Raw genomic sequence first — 19,088 nt, forward strand, 5'->3', positions numbered from 1 at the left:
TGGTCCAGCAGGCTCTATTGGCCTGAGCACATCCCGCGACTTCAAGGCGATTTTAAGTGGTGCTAAAGTTGGAATTAGACTTTGGCAAAAACATGAAAGTTGTATCTCTTTACGTCTAGTTTCAGAAGTAAAAATAACTAAATCGATCAATCAGAGTTAAATGAGTTATAAATAATGATCGAGTAATGTCCAGAATACTGAGCAAATTAAGGTCAAGCCGGAGTATCGGTCTGACCATGCACCTCCCTAATGCGGTATTGTTCTGGTCAATTTTATTTTGGGATTTTGATAATAAAATCTATGGCTCAATGGAGGTGAGGCATAGAGAGGTTTATTGAGCTAGAGAGAAGAATTGTTATCATGCTTTCAAGAATACATTCAAGGGTTTATGAACAAGGCTCAGTGAAGGTTTGGCTTGCTCAAAAACATTGATTGGAACTCTACATTATTTGAGTCAAAGCTTTTGAGAGGAGGAATGTTGGGTAGTGAAGAGAAGAGAAGAGAAGAGAAGAGAAGGAGAAGAGAAAAAGACAAATCATGAACCTAGGGTTTGTGGCATTTGAGAGAAGCTTCTAAAAGTGACGACTTGATTGAAGTTCCGACGGGAGAAAACATCGTGAATGCGAGCCGCAGAAGAAGGGAATCAACATCGGTTGCACCTACCTACATTGTTTGTACTCTCACATGTATATACTAGAGTATATGCAAGATGTATGATGAAATACCTAGCCTAATTTGAGCTTTATTAAGACTTATATATTGTTCATTTATTATAAGCATCGAGGTTATCAAGTCGGTGCTTGGTAGAGGGGTTGTAGTTCAATGGTGGTGGGTGCTCCCTTGTAGTTGTAGCTACATAAATTAGGGGTTGATGCTCCTTACTTAGTAATGAGTTCAACATAGATTGGGGGTTCATACTCCCGATCGTGTGTGTGTGTGTGATCGAATTGTTGTATTGTGCATCATATAGCCAGATCAAATTTGGGTTGGTCATGTACACTTTGTTTTGTGGCATATGCTATTATGTATGTTCTTGTGATTATGTGTATATTGGAGATTCATGTTCTACAGGGTAGTATGTATGGTTGTACACACATGGTAGACCTGACCAAATCATGTAATTGCGAAATGTGTTTTTATTTAGTGTTTGTGACGCCAACGAATGAATTAAGAAAACAAACGAATTGGGCCGAGTTCTTGGCCAATGCTGATTCACCCTCTTTGAGTAGCCATCTAATTAGTTCAAGAGTGATTACTAGATTTTTCCATATGAAGAAATGAAAAAGCAAAGAAAGAGAAATCTTTGGAAATACACCAAGTGAGAAACATGGCCCAATATCAAGATGGATCATACCTTCACTTGCCAAAATTAAGATCGATATCAAACGGCCTTTTTTCTAACAGGTAAGGTTATTGTGTTCTCTTCAAGCCTTGTTTCTTTCATGGAGAGAAAAAAAATTTCCCCTTTTTTCTTTTCCAGAGAGATCTGTCCATAATTTTAAAGTTCTTCTAATTCTTTTTCATTCCAATTGAATGGTATAGATTAATTGATAATGATTCATATGAACGGTACCCAATGAAGGAGGACCATCTCCAATACATCTGATGGACAGAGACATTCTCCAATGAACATTAGAATAAATAAGAAACATAATATTACCCAATTACCCTCTTACACTCAAGCAAATTTTTAACAAGCAATTATATAGATTATGGAATTACCTTTCTCTCTCTCTCTCACATCCACACACACACACACATGTGCAGCCTCAATGATCTAGATGCACTTTGTGTTTAAAAGATCAAAACAATCATTAATTAAACTAAACACTAAAAATTAGTTAGTAGATGACAAGACAAAACCCACATCTTTCTTATCTATTTAAGAAAATTTTTTTTGTAATTAATTGTTAATGAAAAATGGATTTACACATCGTCTATTATATTAACATCTTATATATCAAGTCAATAGTAAATAACGAAATAATATAATTAATAAAAAAAATATAATTTTAATTCAAAATATTAAAACGAGTATCAATTAGTTTCAAAACCAATATTGTATCTTAAGCCCTTAATAGATACCGATATGATAACCCTTCTTCTTGTCATCTTACCCTCTAAAGAGAAGGGAGAGGGGAGAGGGGGAGAGAGAGACTTTACAGCGTGTATTTCATTATCGAGTACTTAATCTACCACTGTTTTACCTTCTTTTCTCATGATTAAAGAATTACATGACTTTAATTACAAGTCTCTCTCTCTCTTTCTCTCTCTCTCTCTCTCTCTCTCATTAATCATTGATGATTTCACCATATGATCTCTCTCTCGTTTCTTATTCTTCTCTCTCTCTCTTTTCCTAGAAGAAGGAGGAAGGACAAACTTTTCAAACCTCTCTCTTTCAGATTTTCATGGCGGAGGGACAGAGTTAATTTCTAAAGAGGGGACATTAGCTGGTTTGATGTCCAAGGCCCGGCATCACTCAACCGTCGATTACGGAAGCTATAGAAAGAGAGAGAGAAAGAGAAATATAAAAAGAAAAAGAGAGAGAGAGAGAGAGAGAGAGAGAGAGGGAGAGAAAGGGACAACTAATAGCAGTAATAGTGTGAGTGATATTAAAAAAGGTCAAACAAACATTGTCATTTTTAGCTTTATAAATTCATCCCACCCCTACCACTCTCCCTCCCTTTCTCCCTGCTTTCCTTCACAGCCCATTTCTCCTTTCCTCTTCTCTCCTCTTCTCTCTCTTCACCTCCTCAGCTCAGCCTTCTTTGGGAGCAATACAAGAGAACAAAAACCAAACTACATTTCTCTTACTCCCTACTCCAACCAGGTTTCGGCTTCTCCCTTTCTGCTTGTGTCTTCTGCTGCTACACCCCATTTGGGAAATAGTAGAAACTAAATTCACAAGCACTTGATTCTTGTTTATTGTGGTGAATCTTCATCTGGGTCATCAAAAACCTTTTTTTTGGGGGGAGATTCACAATCTCAGCTTTTCTTCTCTGTGTAATTCTAAAATATCTATCCATGGAAAAGGAGAAGCATTTTAGGAATGCTGGTAGCCCACCTGCCCTGAGCTATGCTGCCGCTTCGTCATCTCCACCAACCAATTGGCATTCTTCGACCTCAGCCATGGAGCTTCCACTGGGAGACCTGAATGGTACTTCAGAGCAATTGCCCAATTGCTTCCTCAATCTCAATTGGGAGAATTCAATGGATCAGAGTGTTCCCTTTGAGTCAGCCCTGAGCTCAATTGTTTCTTCTCCTGCCACATCAAATACCGCCGTCGCCGTTCCAACTGACAGCGTCGTCATCAGAGAACTGATTGGGAGACTTGGTAGCATCTGCAATTCCGGAGAGATCTCCCCTCAGTCTCAAACAATGGGTGGAAGTGCAGCTGCTTCTTACATTGGGGGAAACAATAGCGCCAACACTTCCTGCTATAGTACCCCTTTGAATTCACCACCAAAACTAAATCTTTCCATGATGGATCATCAGGTCACGGGGAATCTACCCATCTTGGGGAATTCCATGCCTACCCATCCCAGTTTGGTTCCTTTTGCTGCTGATCCTGGATTTGCAGAGAGGGCTGCGAGGTCATCCTGTTTTGGCAGCCGAAATTTCGGCGGATTATCAAGCCAACTCGGATTCAAAGAAGCTGAATTCCCTTACAGATCAGTGCCAAGGGTGGGTAATGGAAAGCTATCGAGAGTCTCCAGCAGCCAATCTCTCAAGGCTGTTGGGTCTCAGATGGGTAGCCAGGAGAACAAAGAAACTCCATTGCAGGACACAATTGAGACAGAGATGAGATCCATTTCGGCTTCTGATAGGAAATTCAGTAAATTATCGAGGTCTTCAACACCAGACAATGCGGAGGAATTCGCAAATTCTCGCGAGGAATCCTCAATTTCTGAGCAAATCCCAGGTGGGGATTCTACCATGAAAGCTTCCAATGCTGCCAATGCCAGAAAGAGAAAAGCTGCTCAAAGAGGAAAAGCAAAGGATACCCCTTTATCCTCTACAGTAAAAGAATCAAAGGTATGCAATTTTGGTCTGAATTATCAAATCAACTTCAAAAATTCAAACTTTTTTAGTTAATCCCTCGAAGAATGAGCTTAAATGCCTGGGAATTCTCGCTTGCAGGAAGACGAGGACCCACATGCAAAGAAAAGCAAACCAGCTGAAGCCACTGCAAAGGAGAAAGATTCACCGAAGGCAAAGGCAGAACCCAATGGAGGTACCAACAGTGCAGGGGATGAAGGTCAGAAGCAAACCAAGGATAAGTCGAAACTGCCGGAACCTCCAAAGGACTACATCCATGTTAGAGCTAGAAGAGGCCAAGCCACTGACAGCCACAGTCTTGCTGAAAGGGTAAGAATTGAAACAATTTACTCAGAATACCATGAAGCTGCCATAATCATCAGCTTCCTTGTTAACCGGGTCTTCGTGATTCTCTGGTTTCCAGGTCCGAAGAGAGAAGATCAGTGAACGGATGAAATTCCTTCAAGATCTTGTACCGGGTTGCAATAAGGTATTATCTACCAAGAAGATGTTAAAATTGAAGTTCATATTAGCTGCTAAGGCTCTGAAGAACGAATTGTGATTCTAAACTTGGTTTTGAATTACCATTGTAGGTGACTGGTAAAGCAGTTATGCTCGACGAGATTATAAACTATGTTCAGTCACTGCAGCGCCAAGTTGAGGTAAATTAATACTCTAACAACGTAACCCAACCACCATTTGTGATCATATTTTCAGATTTTGAGTTAAATGACTGAACTTGTAATGTTTTTGCAGTTCCTGTCTATGAAATTATCCACTGTGAACCCAAGGCTTGATTTCAACATGGAAAGTCTACTCTCAAAGGAGGTAATTTGATGAATTATAATGATGCCTAAGCACTTATTTTTACTAAGTAATCAATTGGGAATTCCTGAAGTTGGGTTCTTTTCTTCTGTTAATTCAGATGCTTCAGCCTCGAGGGTCGTTGCCACATCCAAGTTACCCATTAGATTCTTCGGCGTCTGCCTTTCAATATGGGCACCAGACCCAGCAAGAACCACCCCATCAAAGTGGAATTTCTAATGGAACAGAGACTCAGTGCTTAGTGAACCCATTAGATGCCGCGTTTCGTCTAAATCTTGGTGTGCAATTAACTCCTGCTGATGTTTTTGGTGAAGCTGCTTCTCAGGTAATTCAATTTTGTTTCATTTCTCCAAGCATAGCTTATGTCTTTACAGAGTACTTAACAAGTTTCCACAATCCTTGTCATATTCTTATCTCTACCTGTTGGAATATTCCAGCTCTCCACATTCTGGGAGGACGACCTCCAAAGTGTTGTTCAAATGGGCTTTGGCCAGAACCAGAGCCAGGAAGCAGGATTCCAGCCACAGAGTTTCCACGGTGAGGGAAAATGAAAATGTTGTCGATATTTGTTTCTTCCATTTGGTTTGAAGCTCTTAGTTTGTGATTTCTAATACAAAATTTGTCAATTGCAGGCTCATTGTCATCTACCCACATGAAAATTGAGCTCTGATCATCATTTACTAAATTTGTATTTGGTTGAGGCCCCAGATAAAGAAGGCCTTTGTACATACAGAAAGATGTTGATTCGAACCGGCACACGAGCTCCTGAATTATCAACCATTAGCCCAGAGCAACAGATTTTTTCCCCCCTTTTTTGGGTCCCCTTCTTTTTGTTGATCTGATTCTTTGGAGAATTCTTACAAGTGTCCTTTGTAAAATTTTAGGACTAATTGTATTCTGTGGTGCAAAATATAATTACCAAATATAAGCTGTAACATGGTAAGAAGAACACAAAAGTGAAAGGGAGGGAGGAGTTTTGACACCAACTTCTGATCCAACCTTTGTTGGCATTTCAACCTTACCATCCAATAATACTATTATTAATTGATTGAGATGTTTTATTATATTTTATGGTTCAATTATTGTCTTAATCAGATGAAACTGTAAAACCGCGTAATCTGTGGAAGTCACAGAGTTTTAGATATGCTAACCAGCTGTTAAGTGGGGGCCTCTGGTATCTTTAAGTCTAATAATAGATGATTCAGATGGTGGGTAGCTTTGAGCTGGAGTCTACCATGAGATCTTGGCATCTCTAACTTCAATCTTGGGCACCCTGTACTTTTCATAGACCAACCAACATTAGAAGTTAGAACCTCCAGAAAGTCTTGTTCTGCTTTACTGTAGCACAAACTGCAGGGTGGGAGCTTTTTCAATCCTTTTGGTGAGAAAGGCATCCAAGAAGCCCAGGTTGGCAATGGTGATGTTCTGACCAGGCCCATTGAATCAGGAAACTTTTAAATCCCATCAACTACTCTAAAATATTGTGAAAAAATAGATAAACCAGATCAGAGAGTAGTGGAGTTCAGACTTTTTTACCAAAAAAAAAAGTCTCCAGACACCAACAAAAGAAACCGGCAGCCTTGCCTTTTCCATTGGATGTTCCATTATCTTTCTGTAAACTACTGTCATTAATTAAGAGAATAATGCCTTGACAATTCTGTATGTTCACAGTATATAGAGAAGAAACATAACAAACAAATTACCAATCTCACCTATAAATTGAAAAACAGAAAGACAGACTGCCATATGAGATGCACCAGATTTGGATAAGCATGTCTCTCTCATGTTTGATATATATATATATATATATATATAAATATATTTATTTATATATTTATAGGGGTCACCATTAATGGCTTGATCTGTTCAACCTGATAAGGTCCCTCAGACCTTCCATGAGGTTCATACTTAGGCAAATATTGAAAGTGCTTGTCCCTTTTAGCAGGAACGGCCTCGGAAATTCCGGGAGTAACCCCGAACAATGCAACAGAATCAGGCCCACTGTGTGGAAATGGTTGGGAGAGATTTGATTAGGTATTGGTTGTTCATGGGTAACCAATTAGGGGGTCCATTAACCAGTCTGTTGCTGTTTCTATCAGGTTGAATCAAAGCATCTTTCCTCTTTTAGGTTTATCTTTCAAGTTTCACCTCAACAAGTGTTTGCTTTAACTTGGGTTGGTGTGAGCTTTGTAAGGGAGAAAAAGCAGAATTTGCTGTTGCAAAGTAACCATCATTTGATTCACCAACCATGATCATCCACCAAGTATTATTACATCCTCTCTATTTGTTAAGGTTATCTGTTTAGTGGAAGGAATGGGCTATTTATTATTCAAGTCACCATCAGAGCCATTTCTTCTTCTCCTTAAATTGGATAGCTAGACACTGTTACTCACTTCACTTCACTGTGAATTTTTTTTCTCCTCCTTTTGTCTTGTTTAGTTTTTTCTCTTCAGATTAGATGGTTGATGCCATCTAGATGTCACTTTCAGATCCATTTTTCCTTTTTGAATTGTAATGACTTGAGAGATATCTTTATTGTGAAGCTTGTTTTTCCCCTCTTCATAGTATAAAAAGGGATAAAAAGAAATAAATTCCTTCCAAAGTCCAGACTCCAGTTAGGTGATGGCTGGCTAAGGTATCTACTAAGTCACACTGCCCATAACACATTTCATTCCCTCTATCCCTTCTAGTAGATGCCTCAGCAGCCAGGACATATGGTCCACAAATGCATTCAAGTCAGAGAAGACAAGGTCACTAGCCCTTTGTTTTATGGTTTCATTGACAAGATAGACTCCTCTTATGTTCAGTTCTTTTTGTTAGGAGGAGCCATAGCAAGTTTTTGTGGACTGTCTGCTTTTGCCTCCTCTCTACACAAGGGACCATGGACATACTCTGTTCTGTTGCACTTAATGATGGCCCCTCCAATCCCCTTGACAACCAGAGAGTTAGAAAAACATCATTTTAAGATCTTTCCAGCATGGAACTAAATCTTGGTCGAAACTGACTGAAATCTCAAAAATCTCTCGGTTTTGGGCCTAGCTGGCACAAAACCCATAGTTGAAACCCAAATTTCGATCTTGGGTTTCAATCTGGGGGAGGCCCAAGATCGAAACCTCGAAACAAGATCTGGCACATCTAGGTCCAAAACCTGTTCCGAAATCGAGTTCTCAATCCTTGCTTTACCCCTCCAATCCCTGAATATGAACCATAGATGGGCATTTTCAAAAAGTCAATGACCACTTGATCCTGTACATGATTTAAATATTTCAGAAATGAAGGAACTGGGGTGCATGGTATACCATGATCCCAGGACCAGCTTAGCATTTCTCTTCTTTCCCTCTACGCCACAACTTGTTAAAGAACAGGACTTTGGCTAGCATTAAGTAGTGTAGCATATCCATCAAACTCAGAGAAAACAAAGTCTATATCTTTCCCTGTTCTGAAATTTCTGATAGTTTTGGACCTTTCAGTCCATCTGAAAACACAAAAATACCCCTCAAATTTGTCTCACTAGTGTTAAAAGACATCCTAGAAAAGCCTTTCTTTTATGGGTAGTTTATAGTCATTCCTTGGAACTAAAAAAAATGACAAAAAGTAACTCCAAAAACTGTATTTCAGGATATTTGAACATCTTTCATATTTCGGTGGTCTAGACACATGAACAGAGATTCTTATCTTCTCAAGATAAAAGATCTCTCCAGGGCCTATGGAGATAGGATCTGTTTATGGGCTTTGCTTTGTCTACCACATGCATGAACCACTAATTTGGCCTTTCTGGCTATTGGATATATAGATAGGTTATGATATGAAGAATGGTCATTTTAGTTTTGTGGGTTCATCTTAACCACATGATCCACCAAGTATTGAACTCCTAGCACCCAAAAGGATTTGTCTACTACATCTATGAATCCCACCTGCGCACTACACATGGGCCTTAAGAAAAGTCTTTTTGGAGCCCACATTTACAATCACTGGCCTAGACTTTTGTGAAGGGACGAGTTTTCCTTCAGCCATGGGCCCATGTCCATAGGGTATCCCACAATATAGGGGTATGTTCCACCATTCGTAAATAGGGTGTGTTTAGGGACCTTAAGATGATAGGTTTTCTTTCACCGCGTTTAGGTATACTGGAATGTACACCCAACTCTGAGGGATCTCCTTCCTAGTCCAAGACCCGATTCATTGTCGAGTCTAGGGAGAGAAGGGTAAATTTTATTGTTTGGAGTCACCACCGAGATAAGTATCTAGGACTCGAAAAGATCTCCTCTTTTTAGGGGAGAATTGACTCTAATGGTTAAGGCAAGAGGCTTCTCATATCTTTGGATAAGTTCAAGTTTACAACTTGTGAAGGTATTAGGCACCCAGTCTGCCCAGCCGAAAGCTGACTTCCCATTATTTAGATCATTCCTAAGCTTACTAGTCCTAACTAATCCTAAATATAACTTGCATAATAGTAAAGTTTCATGTATAACAAAACAATAAATCTAATCCTAATCTAGGTTGCTAGGTTGGAAAACAGATAAAGCATGCAGGAAAGTGTGTACAACTAAAATGAACATGGTACAGAAGGAATATTATACTAATGGGGTGAGGGGTAACTTGAACATCTCTTCGTCAAGCTGCCTATGTACTATTGATAGAGGATTAGGTCAAACATAGTTCAAAAGGGAAGATTGTGTGTGTGTGTGTCAAGTTGACAACATATTCCGAATTAGGTCAAACGTAGTTCCCAAGATTATAGGGGGTGGTTTGATGATTGCAGGGTGAGGGGATTGAACTTGAGCATCACTGTTATACCCGCACCCCAGGAGTATAATTAATTATTAATTCTTCCCCGTGACGTGTAGTTATCACTGCCACGTATGCCGGTGAGTTGTTCTCACCGGTGGTCAAACCCTGACTATATTGACCATAGTACGAGGTTGCCTGTGGAAACTAGTCGGGACCACGGAGGTTGCACCTTGACGTGTCGGGGGTAAGTAGTTGACCAAATTTTGTTGTGTGCTTACTTGCCCTCTCAAAGCCCTCGAAGTGTGGTCCAAAGGCCCTGACCTCTTATGGTGGGAACCACCTTCCTACTCGCATCGGAGGCAAGGTTACTGGCTGCCTCCGACCCTGCATCCAATGCTGCTAACAAGGACCCTTGTGGGTGAGACCCTGTGGCTAAGGTGCTATTGGTGCCCTGCCATGTTTGACCCTACCCAAATAGACCCTAGGTTACACTTATGAGGCCTTATCCAAATAGGCCAATAAATGTGAAGTCTATATGAGAGAGAGGGGTAAGACTATTCCTTAGTCTTTCTTTTTTCTTTCTCTTTCCTAACCTAATCGTGAAAGGAGAGGAGAGCTTTGAAGAGAGGAGGAGAAGGAGGAGAAGGAAGGGAAGAAGAAGAAGGAAGGACTGCTGGGTTTGGAGCTTTAAAGAGGGCACCTCGTGTGTACCTCAAACCAGGTAAGCCAAGTGCCCTTTTCCCCCATTTTTCTCTCTTCCCCCTTGCTCGTTTGAGCTTGGGTGGTTCGTTGGTTGCAGCCCCAAGATGGGGATTTCTTTTTGGAAACCCAAAGGGTTAGCTCGAGCCATGTGTAGTTTCCCTTGTAGGATGCTATCCCATTTTCATTACAATCCTATAAAGACCTCTATTTTGACCTCTTTTGAATCTATTTGATTCTAAAGCTTCAACCACCAAAGAAAACCCCAAATCTGGATTTTTGAGCTTTTGATCCTTTAAACCCCCTTAAATCTTTGAATGTTGGGTGTTTCTAAGACCCAAATAGACTCCAAGACACCCCTCCCTAGTCCCTTGAGGCTTAGAGAACCAAATGGGACAACCCTGGGCTTTTAAAGACCTTGAAATCACACTTGGGTTGCATCGGAGGCAAGGCTGCGTGAGTCCGATGTTTGCCTCCGATGTGTCCTGAGCCTGCGGGGAAGGTCGGAGGCAAGGTCGGAGGCAGGCTCTCGAGTCCGACGTTGCCTCCGATGCGTTTTAAGGCTTATAACTTATGTAAATGGTGGGGTTTCTCATGAGGCCTCCCCTATACTCTCTCACACTCTTATTCACTTCCATAGGCGCCAACATATGTGCAATGGGGTGATTTTGAGCGGGAATCGTTGCGCTTATACAAACTCCATTTGAAGTAATTGGTGAGTGGGTTTGGGTGACTGTTTGAGCTTGTTTACTATTGCTTATTCATGCATTTATGAATTATATTGTGACATTATCATTCAAGCATGATTGCATATTTGCATTTATTCTTATTCGATGATAATGATTTGGATGATATGGATTTGTGTTGGGTTACGGTGCGGAATCTGCACCGGAACCCCCAATTACGTGGAATTGTATATTGCATCTCATTCTTGTTCGTATGCGCCGTGTTGTCTTGGTACCGGTGTTAGATGGAATGGGACGTTGACACACCGGATGTACCTCTCAACACGATAGGATTCATGTAGTATATCCGTGGTTAGGCTCGTTCCCTATGCTACGACCCTTACCAACATGGGTTTAGGTGTTGGGTAGCGAGCACCCCGCTGTGGAGAGTTAGAGAGGCCAGGCCAGGGGTAGTAATGGTTATCGAGTCCGCCTCGGGTGGTGATGACTACGACCGGCGCGGGCTCCATAGTAATAATTGAGGTTGCATTGTGGTGAGAATGGAAGGATCCACAATGTCTTCCGGAGTTATTGCGAGTAGCATATACCCAATGACTTAGCATTGTGTGTTAGGTGGTAAATGGCTCGGTTCCTATGCTACGACCCTTACCAACGGGTGTAGGTGTTGGGTAGCGAGCACCTGCTGCCTGTGGAGAGTTAGAGAGGCCAGGCCGGGGTAGTAATGGTTATCGGGTCCCTCCGGGTGGTGATGACTACGACCGGCGGGCTCCATAGTAATAATTGAGGTTGCATTGTGGTGAGAATGGAAGGATCCACAATGTCTTCCCGAGTTATTGCGATAGCATATACCCATTGACTTAGCATTGTGTGTTAGGTGGTAAATGAATTAATAATAGCATGCACCATGGACTATTTGTGATTGTGTGATTGTGCATCCCCTTTTCTCTCTCACTAGCTCGGTGGAGCTAACCCCGTGTACACATTCTTTTTAGATTTTGATGCGAGATGATTACTTGTGGAGCCGAGACCGTGGATCGAGGATCATGGCGATGGTTGCCCATGATGATTGTGCCTACGGGCCGTATTGATACTTGGGACTTGTTCCCTTCTTTTTTTTTTTTTTGGGGCCACGTGCCTTGTATAAATATTTATTATTATACTTGTTTTGGGGTAGTTATGCTATGGTCATTCGGGATATTCATCCAAACTATTTATGTATCACTTAGCGTGTGAACATGAGGTAACTCATGAACGCTTCGCTTATTTTATGATCGTTGGAAATGTAATATTCCTTTATCTTTCGACTCGATATTATTGTATTGTAATATTGGTTTATGACTGTGAGTTGGCCACTGCATCGAGATCCTGGCGGTGAGGTGGGATGACGCGTGTCACCCCAATCATACCCTGATATTGTATTTTATCCCTTGTCGGGATAGGGGTGTGACAACATGGTATCAGAGCAATGATGCTCTGCACCAACCACAGTCTTGCGGACTCTTGATTTACTCTCCACAATTAGGTTCTAAATTAAAAATCTTCAAGAACATAAATGATTGTGTGCAGACATAGGAGAAGACTGATTGTAGTGAAATAAGGACTTAGAAGATAATAGATAACATGGAACTTAGGACTTGAACCATAGGCTGTTAAGCTACAACTATGTAATTGCTTGGTTGAGCCTTAAGTAGGTCATAGATGGGCAACTATATGTTAAAATTCATAAACAATAATGAATCAATTATAATCACCCACAATTATCAACAATGAATTAAACAAGAAAGAATTAATTAACTACATAGAGATACATATAAGATTAATTACAAATATCTAATTGTTCCAAATCTTCTTGGGAGGCAATCATATCCTTCCCGCTTTAACATTCATGATTTCATCTTTTCCAACAAAAACATATGACTCCATCCTGCTCAATCAAGAGATACCAATCTAAACACCATAATTGTTCCAGATTCTCTGTTTGGGCATAACTGTGCCTTTCCCAACTCAGAACGCAAGACCCCATTTGTTCCAATTCGAAACTTTTGATTATGGTTATCTCAGATTAAATATACAAGTCTACCATTTCTAAAAGTTCCCAGTTGTTCATCCTAAGACAAGAACTAGAAGAACTGATCCGGGATAACTTCAATTTGTTGAGAGAAAGTTGGGATAGTCATTTGCACCACCGCCACCATCGCGACCAAGAAAGGTGTTGATGTCATCTACCCCTCTCTCGATAGCCTCTAGGCGCCGAGTCTGGTCGAAGAGTTGCTTCGTGACCTCATCGAAGCCATCCACCACTCGTAGGTTCAACCGCCTTATGGTCGTCAGAATGTCAATACCTCCCACCTGATGAAGGTATAGGGATTCCTTCTAGGTGAACAATAGGTCTTTGCTCCTCCAATGGACATGTTGATAACGCCGACCAACTGTGCTGCAGTGAAGGCTATAGGAACCCCCTTGACATATGAGACAACCCGATAATTTTGTATGCCCGGGTTCTCGGCGTCCAGATTTGTATAGAAATGGCGAATGAGTTTCAAGTAGTATGGTTCAGGAAGGTTGAGAATGTTGGTCCACCCCAATGCCTCAAATCTCTGCCCCACCTTGTATGCTTTGAGATCATCCAACACTACATTCCGCCCCTTCCACTATATTTTTGAAGCGGAAGTAGTCTTGATAAAGCTCTTGGTCCTCTATCTTTTGAAACCAAAGTGGATCTAGGACAGTTGGTGCAACTTGTTCCACGCATGCACGTCGTGTTCTTGGAGCCATTGATTGTTTTAACCTGCAGCCAAAAGCCAAGTAGATAGCAAATTAATACCTTGAATGCTAAGGCCTAAGTAGATGATCAATGTAAGGTTATGGGGTTTAAAACCTAGCCTTTGATTCCTTTCCCAAGGCAATTAAGTTACAGCAGGATTCTTAGGCTAGAAAATTCTGATTTTTTTATCAAATTGTGATCTAAGAAGTTGGAGAAAAAGGAAAGGCATGGCCATTATGTGAATGACATGATAAATAATGAAGATTCATGGTCATAATATGCCTAAAAAGTAATATTTTATACAAAATAGTGGGTTCAAGCAAGAAATGGGTTTATTCAATCATGGAGCATGCCTTGAACTTCAAAGAAAATTTTCAGATTTTGTGGTTGAAAGTTTGAATCTTGGAAAACAAGTAAATATGGTTTGTGACAACTCAGAGAATGTAAGCTAAGCCCTATCTAGTAAGACCGAATCAAATATGGCAAAAGAGAAGAGGAAAGATTCTAAGGATTTTATCAACAATCATGTATACAAGAAAATATGTTTCAAGATAAGACAATGTGATAATTTTCTATGAGATTTTATGGCATGTAAAAGAATTAGATTTGAACTTGGAGAGTTTTCCCAAAATATTGTGAATTGAGGACTTTACCACAACCAAAACCTGAACATAATCCTAGTAAAATTCAACTAGACATGACAAACATAGCAACAATCTCTAAAATGTTTGCAAAGACTTGAAAATTTATAAAAGATGCAATAATCAAACGAGGATCCAACAACTTAGTGCCATCGATCAAATAGGGCTTGATTTACATCTAAAAACCCTAGTTCCGACCAATCGATTTTGGCATGGACTTGGTGTACATGGCCATGGGATTACAAGCAAAATCAAGACATGATCACAACTTGAGATGATTCATCCCAAATCCAAGAAAGAGAAAGTAGGAATGGGAAGAAAGCCATATCTTGAACAACTGAGAGTTGAACCTTGAGGCTTAGGATTACAAGAAAACCACCTAAGGGGAGCTTGAACGGAAGTCCCTGTAGAGCTTTTTCTCCCTGCGGTTATGTCCTTTTCTTTGGAGCAAAAAAAATGAGTTTTAAAACTCGTGGCTCTGTTTTGTTAAAAATACTACGAATAAACGAACGAACGGATCCACTTGTCGTGAATCCGCTCCGCATAAAACTTTAAATTATCATTTAAAAACTGTGCAGATCAACGAACGGATCCACACTCATGCGTCTGTCCGTAGATCCGTTTGACTTCAACTCTCTCTGCCTTTGAGACTTCTGAGACCGGACGAACGAACGGATTTGCATTCCACATCCTTCCATTAGTCCGCTCTACCTATTTTCACGGAGGAGCCACGAATGCACCCGGAGTGCTGATGTCGCTCGTGAGTCCACCCGATTTTCTTTTAAGATTTTGAGCCTATTTTGGAGACCTTTTGACCACACCTATATGTGATGATCTTGTGCCTATACCCTAGATCGGACACCCCTGTTGTGTGACCCATTTGTGGGGACCACATGAGTCTAGTTAATACCAAAAAAATTGAAAGAGGTTAGGACTTGTACCCGACTGGGCCAGCTAATAAGAACTAGCAGGCATTGGTAACCGCTGTGACTCCTCTCTTACCTAAAAGGAGAAGAGTTACCCTTGTGGATGAAGATCCATTGACCCTATGAATGTAAGGACTCAAACCTTATGGATAGGGAAACCTAAATCTATGCGGGTAGAGACCCTTAATGGGGTGCGTAGAATCTAAACCTGTGGGTAGGTACTAGGAAAGGAGAGTAATAGGCTGGTTTGGGCTGTTTATTTGAGTAAGCCATGAAGGTCACGTGTAGTTGGAAGTCACTCATAACACCTCAAGCTAGTGACGACTCTATTTGAACTTTACTTGGTCCATCCAAACCTTGTTTAGACTCATAGAGAAAGTCCTACACCTTGATTTGACTTTCCAAAGAAAGGACTTAGCGAACCGTACCTGAGAACTTCTTGTTCTGGTGGATTGACCTAGATGACAGATATGTCCATAGGAATTTGAATGTAATTATTGAATCTATGCCTACATATTGGTGTGATATATATATATAGTTATCCCTTAGAACCTTGGACTTGTGTGACTAGAGTGATTCTCTGGTACTATAAGTATGACTTACCTCGACCTTGCTGTGAAACTAGTTGGAGCCCTGACCTTGGTTGACCAAACCTTAGGGTAATGAATAATGAATTTAATGACCGAGTAGGTTAATTTATTGAGACCTGCTTGAAGAGTTGACTTGGACCAAAACTATTAAAGGGTTATTGGTTCTCGAAAGAGGACTGATGTGGACTCTTCCTTGTGGGATAACTGTGTAGTAGGTTTAAAGGTTGTGAAAGTTGAAACTAAAGGATGTAACAAGACCTTCTCCAACGACAGATATGAATGGGGTAATGGATCACCAAATGCGTTCCCTCCGTACTGGGAGTGAACAATAGGAGATTCCATCAATATTCCAAATCATTCTAAAGTTGGGTTAGGTAATGAGACAACCAGATGTGAAAGCCTTTAGAATGTAAACCCTATGTTGGGTCATGGACAGGTTAAATCCTGTAACCCAAGAATGACCAGAGTAGTGAAGGCTAGAGTGGTATCACCTGGTCTGGAAGATCTAGGGAACCTTTGTTCCTTGAGACTTAACTTAGTAGTTGGAACCCTGTTTTCCTAGGGTTATTGTGAACCACACCCCTGTGGTAATGTGACCCTGTAAGGAAAAGAGAATTGTGGAACCTGACTTGCGGTGACATGTAGGCACTGCCTCATCTTGACCCGACCTTTGACTTAGTTTAAGATGTGGGTGACTTGGGATGTTGTTATCCAACAGCCCTTATCACTTGAGACCCTAGCTGCCTCAAATTTCGGGGACGAAATTTCTTGTAAGGTGGGGAGAATGTTATACCCGCACCCCAGGAGTATAATTAATTATTAATTCTTCCCGTGACTTGTAGTTATCACGCCACGTATGCCGGTGAGTTGTTCTCACTGGTGGTCAAACCAGCTATATTGACCATAGTACGAGGTTGCCTGTGGAAACTAGTCGGGACCACGGAGGTTGCACCTTGACGTGTCAGGGGTAAGTAGTTGACCAAATTTTGTTGTGTGCTTACTGCCCTCTCAAAGCCCTCGAAGTGTGGTCCAAAGGCCCTGACCTCTTATGGTGGGAACCACCTTCCTACTCGCATCGGAGGCAAGGTTCTGGCTGCCTCCGACCACGCATCCAATGCTGCTAACAAGGACCCTTGTGGGTGAGACCCTGTGGCTAAGGTGCTATTGGTGCCCTGCCATGTTTGACCCTACCCAAATAGACCCTAGGTTACACTTATGAGGCCTTATCCAAATAGGCCAATAAATGTGAAGTCTATATGAGAGAGAGGGGTAAGACTATTCCTTAGTCTTTCTTTTTTCTTTCTCTTTCCTAACCTAATCGTGAAAGGAGAGGAGAGCTTTGAAGAGAGGAGGAGAAGGAGGAGAAGGAAGGGAAGAAGAAGAAGGAAACGGCTGCTGGGTTTGGAGCTTTAAAGAGGGCACCTCGTGTGTACTTCAAACCAGGTAAGCCAAGTGCCCTTTTCCCCCATTTTTCTCTCTTCTCCCTTGCTCGTTTGAGCTTGGGTGGTTCGTTGGTTGCAGCCCCAAGATGGGGATTTCTTTTTGGAAACCCAAAGGGTTAGCTCGAGCCATGTGTAGTTTCCCCTTGTAGGATGCTATCCCATTTTCATTACAATCCTATAAAGACCTCTATTTTGACCTCTTGCTGAATCTATTTGATTTTAAAGCTTCAACCACCAAAGAAAACCCCAAATCTGGATTTTTGAGCTTTTGATCCTTTAAACCCCCTTAAATCTTTGAATGTTGGGTGTTTCTAAGACCCAAATAGACTCCAAGACACCCCTCCCTAGTCCCTTGAGGCTTAGAGAACCAAATGGGACAACCCTGGGCTTTTAAAGACCTTGAAATCACACTTGGGTTGCATCGGAGGCAAGACTGCGTGAGTCCGATGTTTGCCTCCGATGTGTCCTGAGCCTGCAGGGAAGGTCGGAGGCAAGGTCGGAGGCAGGCCTGCTGAGTCCGACGTTGCCTCCGATGCAGTTTTTAAGGCTTATAACTTATGTAAATGGTGGGGTTTCTCTATGAGGCCTCCCCTATACTCTCTCACACTCTTATTCACTTCCATAGGCGCCAACATATGTGCAATGGGGTGATTTTGAGCGGGAATCGTTGCGCTTATACAAACTCCATTTGAAGTAATTGGTGAGTGGGTTTGGGTGACTGTTTGAGCTTGTTTACTATTGCTTATTCATGCATTTATGAATTATATTGTGACATTATCATTCAAGCATGATTGCATATTTGCATTTATTCTTATTCGATGATAATGATTTGGATGATATGGATTTGTGTTGGGTTACGGTCCGGAAGTACTGGCAGGAACCCCCAATTACGTGGAATTGTATATTGCATCTCATTCTTGTCTGTATGCGCCGTGTTGTCTTGGTACCGGTGTTAGATGGAATGGGACGTTGACACACCCGGATGTACCTCTCAACACGATAGGATTCATGTAGTATATACGTGGTTAGGCTCGGTTCCTATGCTACGACCCTTACCAACATGGGTTTAGGTGTTGGGTAGCGAGCACCGCTGCTGTGGAGAGTTAGAGAGGCCAGGCCAGGGGTAGTAATGGTTATCGGGTCGCCTGCGGGTGGTGATGACTACGACCGGCGGGCTCCATAGTAATAATTGAGGTTGCATTGTGGTGAGAATGGAAGGATCCACAATGTCTTCCCGAGTTATTGCAGTAGCATATACCCAATGACTTAGCATTGTGTGTTAGGTGGTAAATGGCTCAGTTCCCTATGCTACGACCCTTACCAACAGGGGTGTAGGTGTTGGGTAGCCAGAGCACCTGCCCCCTGTGGAGAGTTAGAGAGGCCAGGCCAGGGGTAGTAATGGTTATCGGGGTCTGCCTCTGGGTGGTGATGACTACGACCTGCGCGGGCTCCATAGTAATAATTGAGGTTGCATTGTGGTGAGAATGGAAGGATCCACAATGTCTTCCCGAGTTATTGCAGTAGCATATACCCATTGACTTAGCATTGTGTGTTAGGTGGTAAATGAATTAATAATAGCATGCACCATGGACTATTTGTGATTGTGTGATTGTGCATCCCCTTTTCTCTCTCACTAGCTCGGTGGAGCTAACCCCCGTGTACACATTCTTTTTAGATTTTGATGCAGATGATTACTGTGGAGCCAGAGACCGTGACTGAGGATCATGGCGATGGTTGCCCATGATG

At 41.5% G+C, this 19,088-nt stretch overlaps 1 protein-coding gene across 1 annotated transcript; it reads left to right on the forward strand.

The window, feature by feature from the left end:
- The first annotated feature begins 2,667 nt into the window (after window positions 1-2,667).
- LOC122669706 (transcription factor bHLH78-like) lies at window positions 2,668-5,913 on the forward strand. Its single transcript, XM_043866541.1, has 8 exons — window positions 2,668-4,035; window positions 4,141-4,368; window positions 4,463-4,528; window positions 4,632-4,700; window positions 4,795-4,866; window positions 4,964-5,188; window positions 5,301-5,400; window positions 5,496-5,913. Exons 1-8 carry the CDS (start codon window positions 3,025-3,027, stop codon window positions 5,531-5,533), a joined length of 1,809 nt encoding a protein of 602 aa, XP_043722476.1. The 5' UTR covers window positions 2,668-3,024; the 3' UTR covers window positions 5,534-5,913.
- The last annotated feature ends 13,175 nt before the right edge of the window (window positions 5,914-19,088 follow it).

Source organism: Telopea speciosissima, chromosome 7, assembly GCF_018873765.1.
Source record: "Telopea speciosissima isolate NSW1024214 ecotype Mountain lineage chromosome 7, Tspe_v1, whole genome shotgun sequence".
Classification (NCBI taxonomy): Eukaryota; Viridiplantae; Streptophyta; class Magnoliopsida; order Proteales; family Proteaceae; genus Telopea; species Telopea speciosissima.